The sequence below is a fragment of the Leptonychotes weddellii genome, unplaced genomic scaffold (assembly GCF_054177405.1).
Source record: "Leptonychotes weddellii isolate Sample4059 unplaced genomic scaffold, ASM5417740v2 HiC_scaffold_2614, whole genome shotgun sequence".
In the NCBI taxonomy this organism is placed as follows: Eukaryota; Metazoa; Chordata; class Mammalia; order Carnivora; family Phocidae; genus Leptonychotes; species Leptonychotes weddellii.
This window is the reverse complement of record NW_027853667.1, coordinates 1-12,892: the sequence shown is the minus strand read 5'-3', so window position 1 is coordinate 12,892 and position 12,892 is coordinate 1. Positions and strand designations below refer to the sequence as shown.

The 12,892-nt window shown below is 46.4% G+C and overlaps 2 protein-coding genes across 7 annotated transcripts; one reads left to right on the top strand and one right to left on the bottom strand.

The window, feature by feature from the left end:
- Positions 1-771: 771 nt before the first annotated feature.
- Positions 772-5,557, bottom strand: ARMCX3 (armadillo repeat containing X-linked 3). 6 transcript variants are annotated; one of them, XM_031032822.2, is made up of 6 exons: positions 5,396-5,551; positions 5,243-5,292; positions 4,785-4,892; positions 4,432-4,492; positions 4,112-4,182; positions 772-3,834 (listed from the first exon to the last, which is right to left on the bottom strand). In XM_031032822.2, the coding sequence occupies exon 6, from the start codon at positions 3,686-3,688 to the stop codon at positions 2,549-2,551; it is 1,140 nt and encodes a 379-aa protein (XP_030888682.1). In that variant the 5' UTR covers positions 3,689-3,834; positions 4,112-4,182; positions 4,432-4,492; positions 4,785-4,892; positions 5,243-5,292; positions 5,396-5,551; the 3' UTR covers positions 772-2,548. The 6 variants fall into 6 exon arrangements, with proteins under 6 accessions (XP_030888682.1, XP_030888683.1, XP_006737751.1 ...); XM_031032823.2 differs by having other exon boundaries at positions 4,785-4,864; XM_006737688.3 differs by lacking the exon at positions 5,243-5,292 and having other exon boundaries at positions 4,785-4,864; positions 5,396-5,557.
- Positions 5,558-10,914: 5,357 nt separating this feature from the next.
- On the top strand, positions 10,915-12,889 carry LOC102735973 (armadillo repeat containing X-linked 6; the record flags this gene model as incomplete). Its single annotated transcript, XM_081810448.1, has 4 exons — positions 10,915-11,049; positions 11,201-11,445; positions 11,765-11,882; positions 12,192-12,889. A coding segment is annotated over exon 4 (552 nt), but the record flags the coding sequence as incomplete, so codon positions are not given.
- Between the last annotated feature and the right edge of the window lie 3 nt (positions 12,890-12,892).

The window sequence follows — 12,892 nt, the reverse complement described above, 5'->3', positions numbered from 1 at the left end:
TATTTTTTAGGAGAAAATTTAAAAAAATTTAAATCAGGCTCCAAAAATTTAGTTACAGTATCATCTAATTTTATGTAGAGAATATATAGAAATATGGATAGTAAAAGCGTCTGCAAGGGCTTACACTCAGTTTCAATTCTGCGCTTCTCTCCTCAGCTGCCACAGTTCCTTACACTGTTACACTCTGTACCTCCTCTCTGGGAATCACATCCACTCCCACGTCCTCAATTACCATTAACCCTCTGGTGGCTCCCAAATCTTTTTTTTTTTCCCCCCTCTGAGTGCCAGCTGAATACACTGAAATGACAATAGGCTGTCTCCATCTGGGTATCACAAAGATTCCTCAAACTCAATTTATTTTAAGTGGATTAGCCTTCCCCTCCCAAATCTTTTTCTCCTACCTAATAACAGAGCAAGAAAAATGTTAACTGCCTTTTCCCACTCCCACCAGTAAAACAAGTGTCAAATGAGTCTCCACTTGTACGTGATTCAATAGGGTCACCATATGCAACAACTTGAAGCCAACTAATCCCTGACCCTTTTATCTAATATAGACAACATTAAGGTAAGTATATGGAAGCCTGGGGCTGGAAGCAGAAGGCCACTGAACAGAGGATTTTACCCTTTCCTGATCTCACTAGGAATATGTTGTGGAGGCTGGTGAGATCATGTCTGAGGAAACACTGAGTCCTGGGAAATAAGAAAACCTTATTCCTCTGAGAAATTATTTTAACAGTTGTCTTGCAGGAATGACAGAACTCTACACACTAGTCACTTAATAAATGCTAACCTTTATTGTTGCTATTATTTATTAAATGACACTGACACATGGCAGAATGCCCCCAGCAAAATAAAAGTCAACCAAAAAAACAAAAACAAACAAACAAAAAACTATCAACCCTGCATTCTAGGGAATTAAGGGTGCTCATTTTTCTTAGCTAACTGCTCTGTGGTCAGAACATTCTAAGTATTTTGCATGTATTATTTAATTTAACCTTCATGACAAACCCCATCTTCATCACTCATCTAGCATTTCAGAGAGGCAACTTTAACCCATCTCATTTGTAATCTAAATTGTTTTCTACTCGGTACATGCTCCACCCACCTGCTTCATTCCCAACACTTCCTTTTTCAAAAATTTCCAAAAAACCAATATCCATTTTATATAAATAAGAACACGTGGATGAATAAAAAGTAAAAAGGTAAAGATCACTCATTATCCTTCCACTCAAATATACCAGTTACTGTTTAGATAACTATAATTCCATAGTAGTGTCTACTTTAAAATATGTTTTACTAATTCAAAAAAGAAATGGAACCATTCTACGAACACTGCTATCTAACCTACTTTTCTCATATAACAATGCAGAATGAATATCTTTTCCTGGCAATATGGATTTGAATCAACATAGCTAACATATATACCGTGTGAATGTTCCTCAATTTATTGAACCAATCCGGTGTGCTAGACACTTAGAGTTGCTTCTGATTCTTACTGTTTTGGACAGTACTGGGATGAATAGCCTTGTACATAGTCTTTAGCCAATTATTCAATTATTTCCTTAGGACAAAGGGTTTACATACTTTAAGGCTTATATGTATTACCAAATGGCCCTCCACATACCCGTACAAACTCAATGTAAACTCATTCCTACCACCAGGGTTTGGTAGGATCCATTTTTCCACACCCTCATAGACACTGCACAGCTGGTGAGAGAGGCCTCTATATGAATTCCAATTATTCTTTCTAGTCAAAAATATTTAATGGCTCTTGGTGTTCAGTGGGATACTATTCAAACAGTTCTCCACAAAGTGGCTTCGCTCAGCTTTCCAAATTTATTTACTTCCATTCCCCACACTCTCCACCCTAAGTAGACTAGTCTCCTCACTGTCATAGGAAAAGGGTTCCTACCTCCATGCCTTTCTCAGCCTAGTGCCCCCTCACTCCCGCTCTTGGAAAGCCTAAGGATCTACCCCATTCAGGAATCATTTTAGATGGTCCGCTTCTTCTAGGAATCCGTAGCTGACTATTATATCCCCCAGAAGCTTTTGCTTCCTCTATGCTCTGAGAGCACACTTTTGACAATGAGTATATGCTCCAGATATCCTGTTATCTTTTTGTTTGTATATTTCTTATCTCTCCAACTAGATTATAAAACCAAAGGACAAGGATGGTCTCTTTCTTTTTTCTTTTTTTTTTTTCAGCATTAACACACAACTTTATTGATGATACACAAAGTTAATGCAAATGACAGGAGGGAGCTTACTTATGACCAACCGGTTCACTGTCACGCAAAAGAAATAGTAAAAATATTTCAATCTAGGCAGCGAGATAAAAAGCAACAAACATGTTTTCAGAACAGGTAGTGATATCCATTCATCCAGCTTAGACCTGAAAACCGACTCAGATAAACATCAGCGTTGACGATACAATGATATTCATCACTCAAAATTGGCAGCTGAAAGGGTTCCTTTACCATATAAACAAGGTGGAGAAAAAGGAATAGTTTTACAATGTGTGTTGCTTCTAAACTACAAAATCAAGAAGTTATTCCTGGCTCTTTGGGAACATACGCTCGGCCAGTTTGGCCATGAATTTCCCAACCTTTACTTTCACCAAAAAATCATGGTGACTTTCTATCCCCAGAATCTTGTCAGCACACACTTGAAATTCTTTTAAAAAGAAAAACAGTGAACCTTCGCTGAATTGATTCTGAGTAGGTTCATTTTCTTCCCATTTAAAATTGTCATTTATGTTCTCAAATATGACCAGAAGTTTAAGAATAACCTCTTTGTTCTCCTTCTTATTAAAGAGGGAACCAAGCGAAGAGGGCACTTGGGCCCTGAGCAGTTCTCTAGCCATGGCTGGATTTTCAGCCAAATTCAAAAGGAGTTTCAAAACCTGAAATTTGGTTTCTTCGTTTCCCGCTGAAAATAGGCGAAAAAAGTCTGAAATGGAATTAGCAAGCATGTGCTGATATTCATTAGTAACAGTCATATTTGTAAGCAATCTTAGTCCAGCCAGCTGCACCGATGAGTTCAAGCGAGAAGTGATTGTGTCATCACACACTTGATTCATGTATATCTTAAGCCTGCGCTGATTTTCAGCATTCACACTCAAGTTATTCAGCACAATTAAAGCCTTTTCCTTAACTATGGGATCCCGAGTATTGAGAATCTTTGCTACAATTGGGAGGCCACCCAGATCACGAATAATATCTCTGTTAAATGCATAAGCAGCATTGTTACCCAGAGCAATTAAAGCTGCTTCGAGAATATAAGGCTTTTCAGACATCTCAACCAAGCAAAGAACTTTCTGCAGCTCTTGCGGGGACAAAATAGTATCATCTGAATTGGGGGAAGCCCGTTTCTGAACAGCCCGGCGAGCCCGGGTAGCCCTGGCCCTTGCTCTGGCCCTTGCTCTGGTTCCAGCCTCAGTCCCAATCCGGGCCCAAGGTGGGTACCACACTATGCCCTTGTTCTCACTGTTGTCATCATCATCATCAGACCAGTCATTGTACCGGGCCCCAGGGCAGTCCCCAACATCATCCACATCCCCAGACCCACCCTCAGCCATTTTCTCCTTGTTCTGTTTTCTTCCCCGGGTCAGTCTATAGATGCAATAGCAGGCTCCAGCCCCAATCACCAGTCCCGCAGTCACCCAGCCTACTTTCCTGGCGTAGCCCATGCAATCGTCCCTGACAATAGCAGGGACCAAGGAACAGAGTATTCACTCAGGCTGGGAGAGGAGGGCTATGGGCCTGGGTGCAGGCCTGTGGAAGGTGATTGTCTTCAGCCACTTCAAGGCCACAGTAGCTGACACTGGAGGTGGACCTGGGGGTGGAGGAAGGAAATGGGGTTTGAGTTTCTCTTCTGTGTTGCCCCATGCAGAGAGTTGCACAGAAGGACAGGAGAGTCATAAATGAATAGTTGGTAGGAAATGTAGATTGTTAACAAACCCTCTATATCCTCCTCCTTTCACCCTCCCTCTACCCTCCCCAGCCCACCCTCTCCCCAAGCCTAGATAAACGCAATGGAGCCCTTAGTCTCTGCTGGGGCCTCAGCCACCCCAACCTCGGGTGTCCCCAGGGAGTGGCACTGTTGCACTAACCTCCTCCAGACAGGCAGTCTGTCCCTTTTTCCCTCCCCTGGAGGTGTGCCACGCCCAACAACCCTTGCAATCTGCAAGAGACCAGAGCCAGGGAGAACTGAGAACTTGATGGATTGACAGTTCACGTTTCCTGATTCACCATCCAGGCTGTCAGAGATTTTTCACCTCTATGCCATCCAAAACATGCATAAACCTGCCCCTTCCCTGACCCGAAACGGGAGGGATATTAGGGAAATAAGGTAGGACTGGGTGAGCTTGTCCAACTGTGGCTGATTTCCAGCCCCTCCCCCATTCCAGGCAGCCCCCACGCCTACACCGACCTCTACTGATCCGAGGAAACTTCCTCCCTCGCTTCAAGTGGTGCCACCTGCTACAGCAGACCTGCAGGATGACAGATCGAAAACATGGGGACTAAGTGCTGTTGAGAGAGGAGGATTATGAACAAACTCTCTGATAGGTTTTCCTTCCATCATTCTCCCCAACCCCCACCCCCACCCCACCCCCCGCGACACACACACACACACACACACACACACACCCCGAACGCCATTTCACCACAGTCCCGAGAGTGCAAGAAACACACTCAGCCTCAGCCCTAACCTAGATTATTGCCATCTCTGGCTTCTCCCTACCCCCCACCACCGCCCCTCTTAGGGTCCCCAGATAGCCTTACCCTCAAATCGACCTTCACCGATTGGGGTTAATTTCCTTCCTCTTCTCTTGCCTGGCGTAGTGCCGCAACCTACGGAAAGACTGGCAACCCAGGAGAGGCTCGGACCCCCTAGACACAGAGCCATGGTCAGGAAGACACAGCCACAGTCAGAAAGACGGGAAACGGCCGCTACTGAGCGCTTGGTGGACGACCAGTCCCCAGAGCACGAAACTCTTTCCTAATTCAGAGGCCTGGTTGTCAAAGGTTTCCCACCCCTATTAACCCCTCTCAGGGTTCTGCCGACATCACATTGCACCTTCCCCCTCCCCAAATGTCCAGCCTTTCCCCGCCGGCGCCGTCCTGAAGGATTGGGGGGCCAACACCCAGGCCACAGCTCTCTTTCCGGATTACGGCCTCGGCTCCCAGCAGATTCCCAACACCCGTTCTCTGGGCTCCTCCCCAACCAGCCCCCTGCTCACCATTTCGCAGCATCGAAATGGGCTGCGGGCGGGACAGATGTCTTGGAAAGCTGGCGGCGAGGGGAAGAGACGGCGGAGGCGCCTCAGGACCCGCGACGGTCTCCGCCCTACGCCCTTGGCCCCCCCACCTTATGGAATCTCCCAGGCACTGACCTGCAAGAATCCGGGACAATTTCCTTCTTCTCCTCCTCCTTCCCTCTGCCGCAGGCCCGCTGGCCCTCAGGGCAATGGGGAGCTGGTACTCAGACGGGAACAAGGACCAGAACAAGAAGGACTTCTGCACACGTCAGCTCTTGGTCACGTGAGAGCTACGTCATCCACCAACTCGGGTCCCTAATTTCCCCTCCCACCAGCAGTGCGGCAGAAGAGGGCCCGCCCCCCTCCATTCCCTCCCCCACACCAGGCCTGGTTACTCTTTCTTCTTTGCTAATCCCATCTCCCCATAGTTGTGTTTGCCTTCCTCGGATTACCAGGAAGGGACAGCATCTTCCCCAGGGGCTACTGGCCACTTGTACTTTTTTGAAAAATTGCCTCTTCCTTCCCTAAGCTCCTGGGACAGCAACCTCTCCTTCAACCTCCCCTCCTCCCAGCTGTTAATGTCTACCATTTCCTCTGAAATCTAGTCCCAGATCTGGAACGAAAAAGCCATCAGAAAAGGAGACCTGGAGTGAGAGTGTGGTTTGTTTTTTTTGTTGTTGTTGTTGTTTTTGCTTTCTTAATACTTTTTTTGTTCTTTTTGTCCTGCCCTCTCCTGCCCCCAGCCAGCATTCTTTTGTGAGAAAAAAAAATTACTGTATAGCTATTCTCATTTGGGGGGGGGTGAAGAGGGGGAGTTGGGAGAGTGATGTTGGGTGATGGCCTCCAAAAGCCCCACATTTTCTCACTCGTGGGGAGTGTTACACACCTCACTCCAAACAATCTTAATGTCTTGAGGCCTAGCACGTAACACAACCCTGAATGAGCTCATTAGAGTGTCTGAGATTGCATAAATCTTCTGACTAGGCCAGTGTTCTCAACAGGAGGGCGACAGACTTTCACTTGCATCGGTTAGCAAGGAAGAGGCATGGAGCCCTCAGAAGGCAGTAACACAGAAAAGGTTGAGTAGAAGTCACAGGTACATAGTGGGTACCTGCCCAAAAAGGCATGCACACTGACAAAGTAAGAAGCATAAAAGAATATTACAAAAATACTTGGATACAAAGAGAGAATATCACCTTGAAATAAATATTAGAAAAACACTGAGACAAAGATAAAATTGGCTGAACTTGGCCTCTAGCTTCTAGTCATTAGTGTGGAGACATTTCACTGACTGGTTTGGTGAGCTCAATGATTCACCTGTCAGCAATGACTGAACCTTTTTTTTATATTGGGAAAAGTAATAAAAATAATGTCAGAACGTTGGGATCTACAGTGGGATAGTCCTTAATAGTTCAGATATAAGGCTATTATCTAAGTATAACTTGTACAATCCACAGACAATACGGGAGTAAATCAAGAGACTGGAGAGCTTGGGTATAGGCAGAACTCCGGAGAAGTTCTGTGTAACTTCTAGGAGGCAGTACTAGGATATGACTGAAATTTAGCAAACAGAAAACCAAATCAACTACGTGATTCTGTGTTCAGAGAAAGATCATGTGCAACATGGGGCTTATTCAAGAATGGGAATGTGTGAAAAGAAGAGTCAGAGGACTAAGGGTTGGTAGTTTCCCACCCAAGCCCTGTCTGGGGAGAGGGAGTCCTGGCTAAGATGAATGGAACATTCAGCTTTTCTTGGCAGAGCCATCCCCATAATGTGTAAGAGTACTTCGAGCTTCCTTAACTGAAAGCCACTTCTTAAGGTGAACCAGTGCCCTTGCTCTGATTGCAGGCTCACCAAGCAACTTCTGAGGTTGCGGCTTCTTTTTTTTTTTTTTTTAAGATTTTATTTTTTTATTTGACAGAGAGAGACACAGCGAGAGAAGGAACACAAGCAGGGGGAGTGGGAGAGGGAGAAACAGGCCTCCCGCCGAGCAGGGAGCCCGATGCCATGCGGGGCTCAATCCCAGGACCCTGGGATCATGACCTGAGCCGAAGGCAGACGCTTAACGACTGAGCCACCCAGGCGCCGCATGACGTTGTGGCTTCTTAAGTAGTAGCTTGCTTACAGAGAGAATGGACTGTTAAAACTGACAAAAACATCAGTACCCTCTGACAGTTGTATTTCTCAGGGTAAATTATTCACTTGTCACTCCTATCGGTACTTAGCTTCCCTTTTGGCCCACTTAAAGGGGGTGGGGAATGCAGAGATGCATGGGTTCGGGTGTTCAGATCTAGATTTATATTCAAGTCTCTATGAATGGGGGTCTTTTCTTGATAGAGACCTCTGCTTTCAGATAAAGTCAGGGATTGATCATGCAACAATGAGGGCAAGACGCTGAACTATAAATACAACCCTAAGGAATCCTGTCAGGAAAGCCAGGTCACTCTGGCTTAGAATATGATCCTGTGCATCACCATTTCTGAACTATACCTCTCTGATGTTTAGTGAATGTGAAAACCACAACTAAGACATTTTGTGGCACACAGGCCCCCAGCATCTCATTCATGGCTGGACAATGGGTTAACATCCAAAGTCATTAAAAGGCTCCAGCAAGGGGCGCCTGGGTGGCTCAGGTTGGTTGAACCTTTGGCTCAGGTCATGATCTCAGGATCCTGGGATCAAGCCCCGCGACCAGCTCTGTGCTCAGCGGGGAGTCTGCTTCTCCCTCTCCCTCTTTCTCTGTGCTCTCTCTCACTCTCAAATAAAAAAAAAGAAAAGAAAAGGCTCCAGCAAATCAACTGTCTGAAACAATTTACATTTCTCTCTGGGAAAAGAAAGGAAGTGCATTTTACATTTTACATCCCCCCTCTTTCCCCCCAGCAAAAGGGTGGGCATTGTGCCCAAAAGAGACCAACTCAATACTCTCTTACTAAAATTTAAATCTAGAATGCAGATTTTAAAAAACAGCAGAACGATGGCATCCTGAAGAGACTGTCTGTGAATTCCTCCTACCTATCCCCCTCAGAGCTGATGCTGGTCTGCAACACTCCCTCATTGTTTCAGTTAAACCAGGTTTGGGTTCTGTTGCCTGCAACGAAACAAAATTAACTAACACACAACACAAAAACAAGTAACACAATACAAAAAGTAATATAGCTTTTTAAAATAAAGATCTTCTCTCTGTTATTTTTTTCTCACTCTCTATAATCCCATTAGTGTTAGCATCTGCTGATCCTTTTTTGTTTGGTGGCACTGTCTACGACAACTATCACCTGGGACCACAGACCAATTTGAGCCAAAAGGTTCCTTTCAGCAGTGGCTTCACATAGCCTTCTGCAGGCTCAGGAACTTTTAACAGGCTTGTCTGAGGAACTGCTTAAGGATTTTCCTTTTTTGCTTTTGAAACGGTATGTCAGGCAAATAGCATGCCCTTAAATAGTTGTTGATGGATGTATAATGGGGAGCAAAATAGATTTTAAATGCTAGCTTCTAGGTTCCCCGGTAGAAACTGTGGATCTAAATGACAAAGAAGTGAGAGAAATTGAAAGGGTTATCATTTCCATGGAGTATGGGACGTTTTAGAGAGGGAATGGATTCAAACGGGAAAGGTCTGACAGGGAAAAGTCTGACAGACTGGGAAAATGGTGGTCGGGGAGTTACACATTGGAATAACCGGAAAACATACCAAAGTGGGGGAGGGAGATCCTTTATACTAGTAAGGAGAGGGAAGAGTGGCGCTTTTGTCCTTGAAGCTTTGTTAAGCTTTACAAATTCCTTAGCTCTTTCTAGTGTATACATTCAAAACAAACAAAAGCCACTTATATAATTACTTAGCAGCCAAAAATTGAATGATGGACAGTTAGATTTGTTAGTAAAGCTTCATAAATAGAATTCGCTTGTCTAGGAGAAGAAAGTAAAGGGAGACAGAAAGAACGGTAGAAGGAGATGATGCAGAACGAATGTGGTAAGCGTTTTTAAAGAAAAGGGGTGTGATACTTGTGAAGGAGTTTGGACTATAAACGTTTTGAGGAAGACAGAAAGTTGTGATGTGTTCTTGACTTCTGAATATTCTCCAGCAAGGCACTCTGGGCTCCCTGGCTCACCTCCTGAAAGGGCCTCCCCCACACAGGGGCCCCTCACAGGGGGAGCTTCCTGCTGGGGTGTCATATTTCAACGTTCTAAGAAAGAGGCTGCCTGAAGGGTCTATATTTAGAGTATGACTCCCTAGCAGGCACAGCTGAATGTCTGGGGACTAACTTCTGCATACTTTGTCCCTGAGTTCTGGGATTATTCTGAGGGGCTTGTATGGGTGGTGCAGTGAACTTGTAACAGAAGGCAGGGAGTGAAAAGGCCTCTTTCTCCTGGTGGTGACTGCTTGGCATCCTGTAAACTATGCTCTTCGTGAGGGAAAAATGACACCGATTTCAGGGGTGTTGCAGTGATTCACAGTCACCCACAGACCCTCACCACTGTCTCCACTGGAAGATGCTGAGCACTAGGGGCTGCTGGGGTAACAGACATATAGTACATGAACAACAGATCCCGGAGATATCTCACCAGTGTCATAATTAAATAAATATTTCATCTATTGAGTCTCATTTTCATCAGTGGGATAACAGGGACAACTCTAATTTATGGATTATTTCTGAGTTACACCATGAAACTTCAGAATAGAATTTAAATAAAGACTTTTGAACAAAAGACAGGCTAACCTGCGAAGTTACTGATTTCTAAAGTTCATCTGAACGGTAAGATTCAGCTGAATTTAGGGTCTGCATAAAGTCTGTCCTTTGAAGCCAGAGTGAAAGCCATCCAGCAATCTTCTATGAAGTTCTCAGCCGTCTGACACTTAATACTGTGAGTTAAGCCAGGAATAAGAAAGGGATAGTGATTCACTTATCGAAAATGGCCACAAGTAAAACACTGACCACCTCACTATAGATTCACTATATCCACCAATTTATAAATCATCTGAAAGCACACTGGTTTTGTTTGTAAGGATATGTTTTTAAATTTTAATATGCTGTTTGAAAGCTGCTATTTCCTGTGCAGTCAGTAGAAAACGTTTTCAACAGGGTACAAATTAATTTAAGCAAGTCAATGAGGCCTCTCTATTAACTGGAAAATTTTGTTTATTACATATATATATGTATATACACACACACATATGTACATAACTTGAATTCTTTTTTCTCCAAGTGAAATAGATTTATTATGTTTTCTGGTTACAAAATAATCTAGCTTGAGTCAATAAAAAAGGAAGGAAGAAACAGAACATAAATGTATGAAAAATATTAATAAAAACCTCACTACTTGAGCTTCCCTTTATGCCACCTCCCACCTCCAATTTTGGTGCAGAGGCTGGATGTGCAAAGGGGTAGAAATTAAGGACTGGGGGGCAGGCGTTTCAGAGCCAAGTAAAGGATAAGAAATTTCCCCCCAGAAGAAGTATAAGGAAGGACAGACCCACGAGAAGATGCGGCCCCTTCGTATACTTAGGCAAATTCAAACACCAGAGAGCCACGGCCACTTCTGGCTTAATGGTATTGTTATAGAGGAAAAGAGTGACAGGGCCCAGTGCAAAGGGGGGAGGTACGGGGCAGGCTGGCGCCTGCCGCACTGCTTGTGGGAGTGGAAATTGGGGGCCAGAGCTCACCGGTGACGTGGTCGTCACGTGACCAAGAGCCGCCTAGAGCAGAAGTCCTGCTAGTCGCCTCCGTCTGGGTACCAGCCCCCCATTACTCCGCAGGCGTGTGAAGGAAGAAGGAAACTAGCCCCGGACCGCGAGGTCGGTAGGAGCCTGGGCTCTGCTTAGAGGCGGGTGGGGAGAGGAGAGGGCCAAGGGCGCCCCGGATCCAGGTTCGGGCTGATCCGGGCTGGGTTCCCTTCCCGCCTACTTTCTAAATACCACCGCCCCCCCCCCCCTTGTGCCCATTTAGCGGAGAGAACCGGCGGACTTTGGGTGGGGGTGAGGCGAGTAAATGGCGGTTGACAGAGACTCCGAAGCAAGGTGCCACACTCAGGGTACTCGTGTCCCGAGTCCTGCTCCGTCCACCAAGCGCTCCGTCCCCTCGGTTCCCTGCCTGTTTGCAGGTTTGTAGGGTCTCTTGGCCCATAGGTCGCCTCAAAAGTCGTGCCGAGGGAAGGAGCAAACTGCCTTGGGACCGTGCAGGTCCGTGTGAAGGTGGGATGAGCCCTGGACCCTGGCTGGGGGTGGCGTTGGGGGTGGCGGAGGAGGAAGGGCTGGCATCTGCGCGGGCCGGGTCCGAGTCGCCCTCTCCTGGCCCCTTCTTTCTCCACACCCCCTCCCATTTCAGTGCAGGGAAAGGGGTGTGGCGGCCTTTGCTGGGGAAATGGCGGACGATAACGGGGGAGGAGGGGGGAGCCCGCGTTTGGAAAGTCGGGAAGGTGTGAGAAATACTTTAAAGTCAAAGGCTGAAAATGCAGAAAAGCGGGTATTAGGACCTGTGTTCTCAGTGCTGATCCATCCACCACACTTTCAGTTCTCCAAAGCCAGCTGTCTTTCCGACCTTCTGCCAGACTGTCCATCAATCTCCGTGGAAGGAGTACTGACAACAGAAGACGAGGGAAGAAGTAGAAATTTACCTGACGTTGGTAGAGGTTGGTGGGAGGGACCTGCCTGTGAATCTTTGGGGGAAGGGGTGGTAGTGGAGGAAACTACCTGAGTGTGTGCCTCTCCTTGTCACCCTCCTGGCTATGGTAGCACAGCCCCATCCTCTGCCCTTTTCTGTAGGGCCTGGAAGAGAAATGGTGGGTCCTGAGGGTAGATAGAGGGTGACAAAAAGGAACAAGGAAGTCGTTTCCTAATAATCCACCTCTCTCAACCAGAACTCAAACTCCACTCTATTTGTGTAGTGAGGCACAAACTCAGACACAGCACAGGACCCTAATACCATTTTGCACCCATAGATTCATCACAAGGGAGCTACAGGAGCCCGGGAGAGGCTGAAGAGGACTGCGCTCCACCATTACTCACCCTGGCCCTAAGAATCCTCCTCAGTCAGGTGGAACAAGGCCCTCTCCTGTCCTGTCCAAAGGCTGGCACGGACTGGAGCATGGGCCGGGCTCGGGAAGTGGGTTGGATGGCAGCAGGACTGATGATTGGGGCTGGTGCCTGCTACTGTGTTTACAAGCTAACCATAGGAAGAGATGACAGTGACAAGTTGGAGGAGGAGGAAGAGGAATGGGACGATGACCAGGAGCTGGATGAGGAAGAACCTGAGCTTTGGTTTGATTTCACAACTATGGCTCGGCCCTGGAGTGAGGATGGGGATTGGACTGAACCTGGGGCCCCTGGTGGCACTGAGGACAGGCCCTCAGGTGGGGGCAAGGCCAACCGAACACACCCAGTAAAACAGCGCCCATTCCCCTATGAACATAAAAATTCTTGGAGCACTCAAAGCTTTAGAAATTTCAGGTGTGTACTTGACCTCTCTAAGTGTCCTTTCATTCAGGGAAAAATGTGGTTTGCTCAGCCCAAGGATGCTGGTTTTTCATTTAGCCACGGTATCAATGGTCATTTGACCGGCCTCTCCCTTGTTGGAAGCACCATCCCCACTCCCGACCCCGCTACTAAGGAGAAGGCTTTCTGTGCTCTGGATAACTTGAAT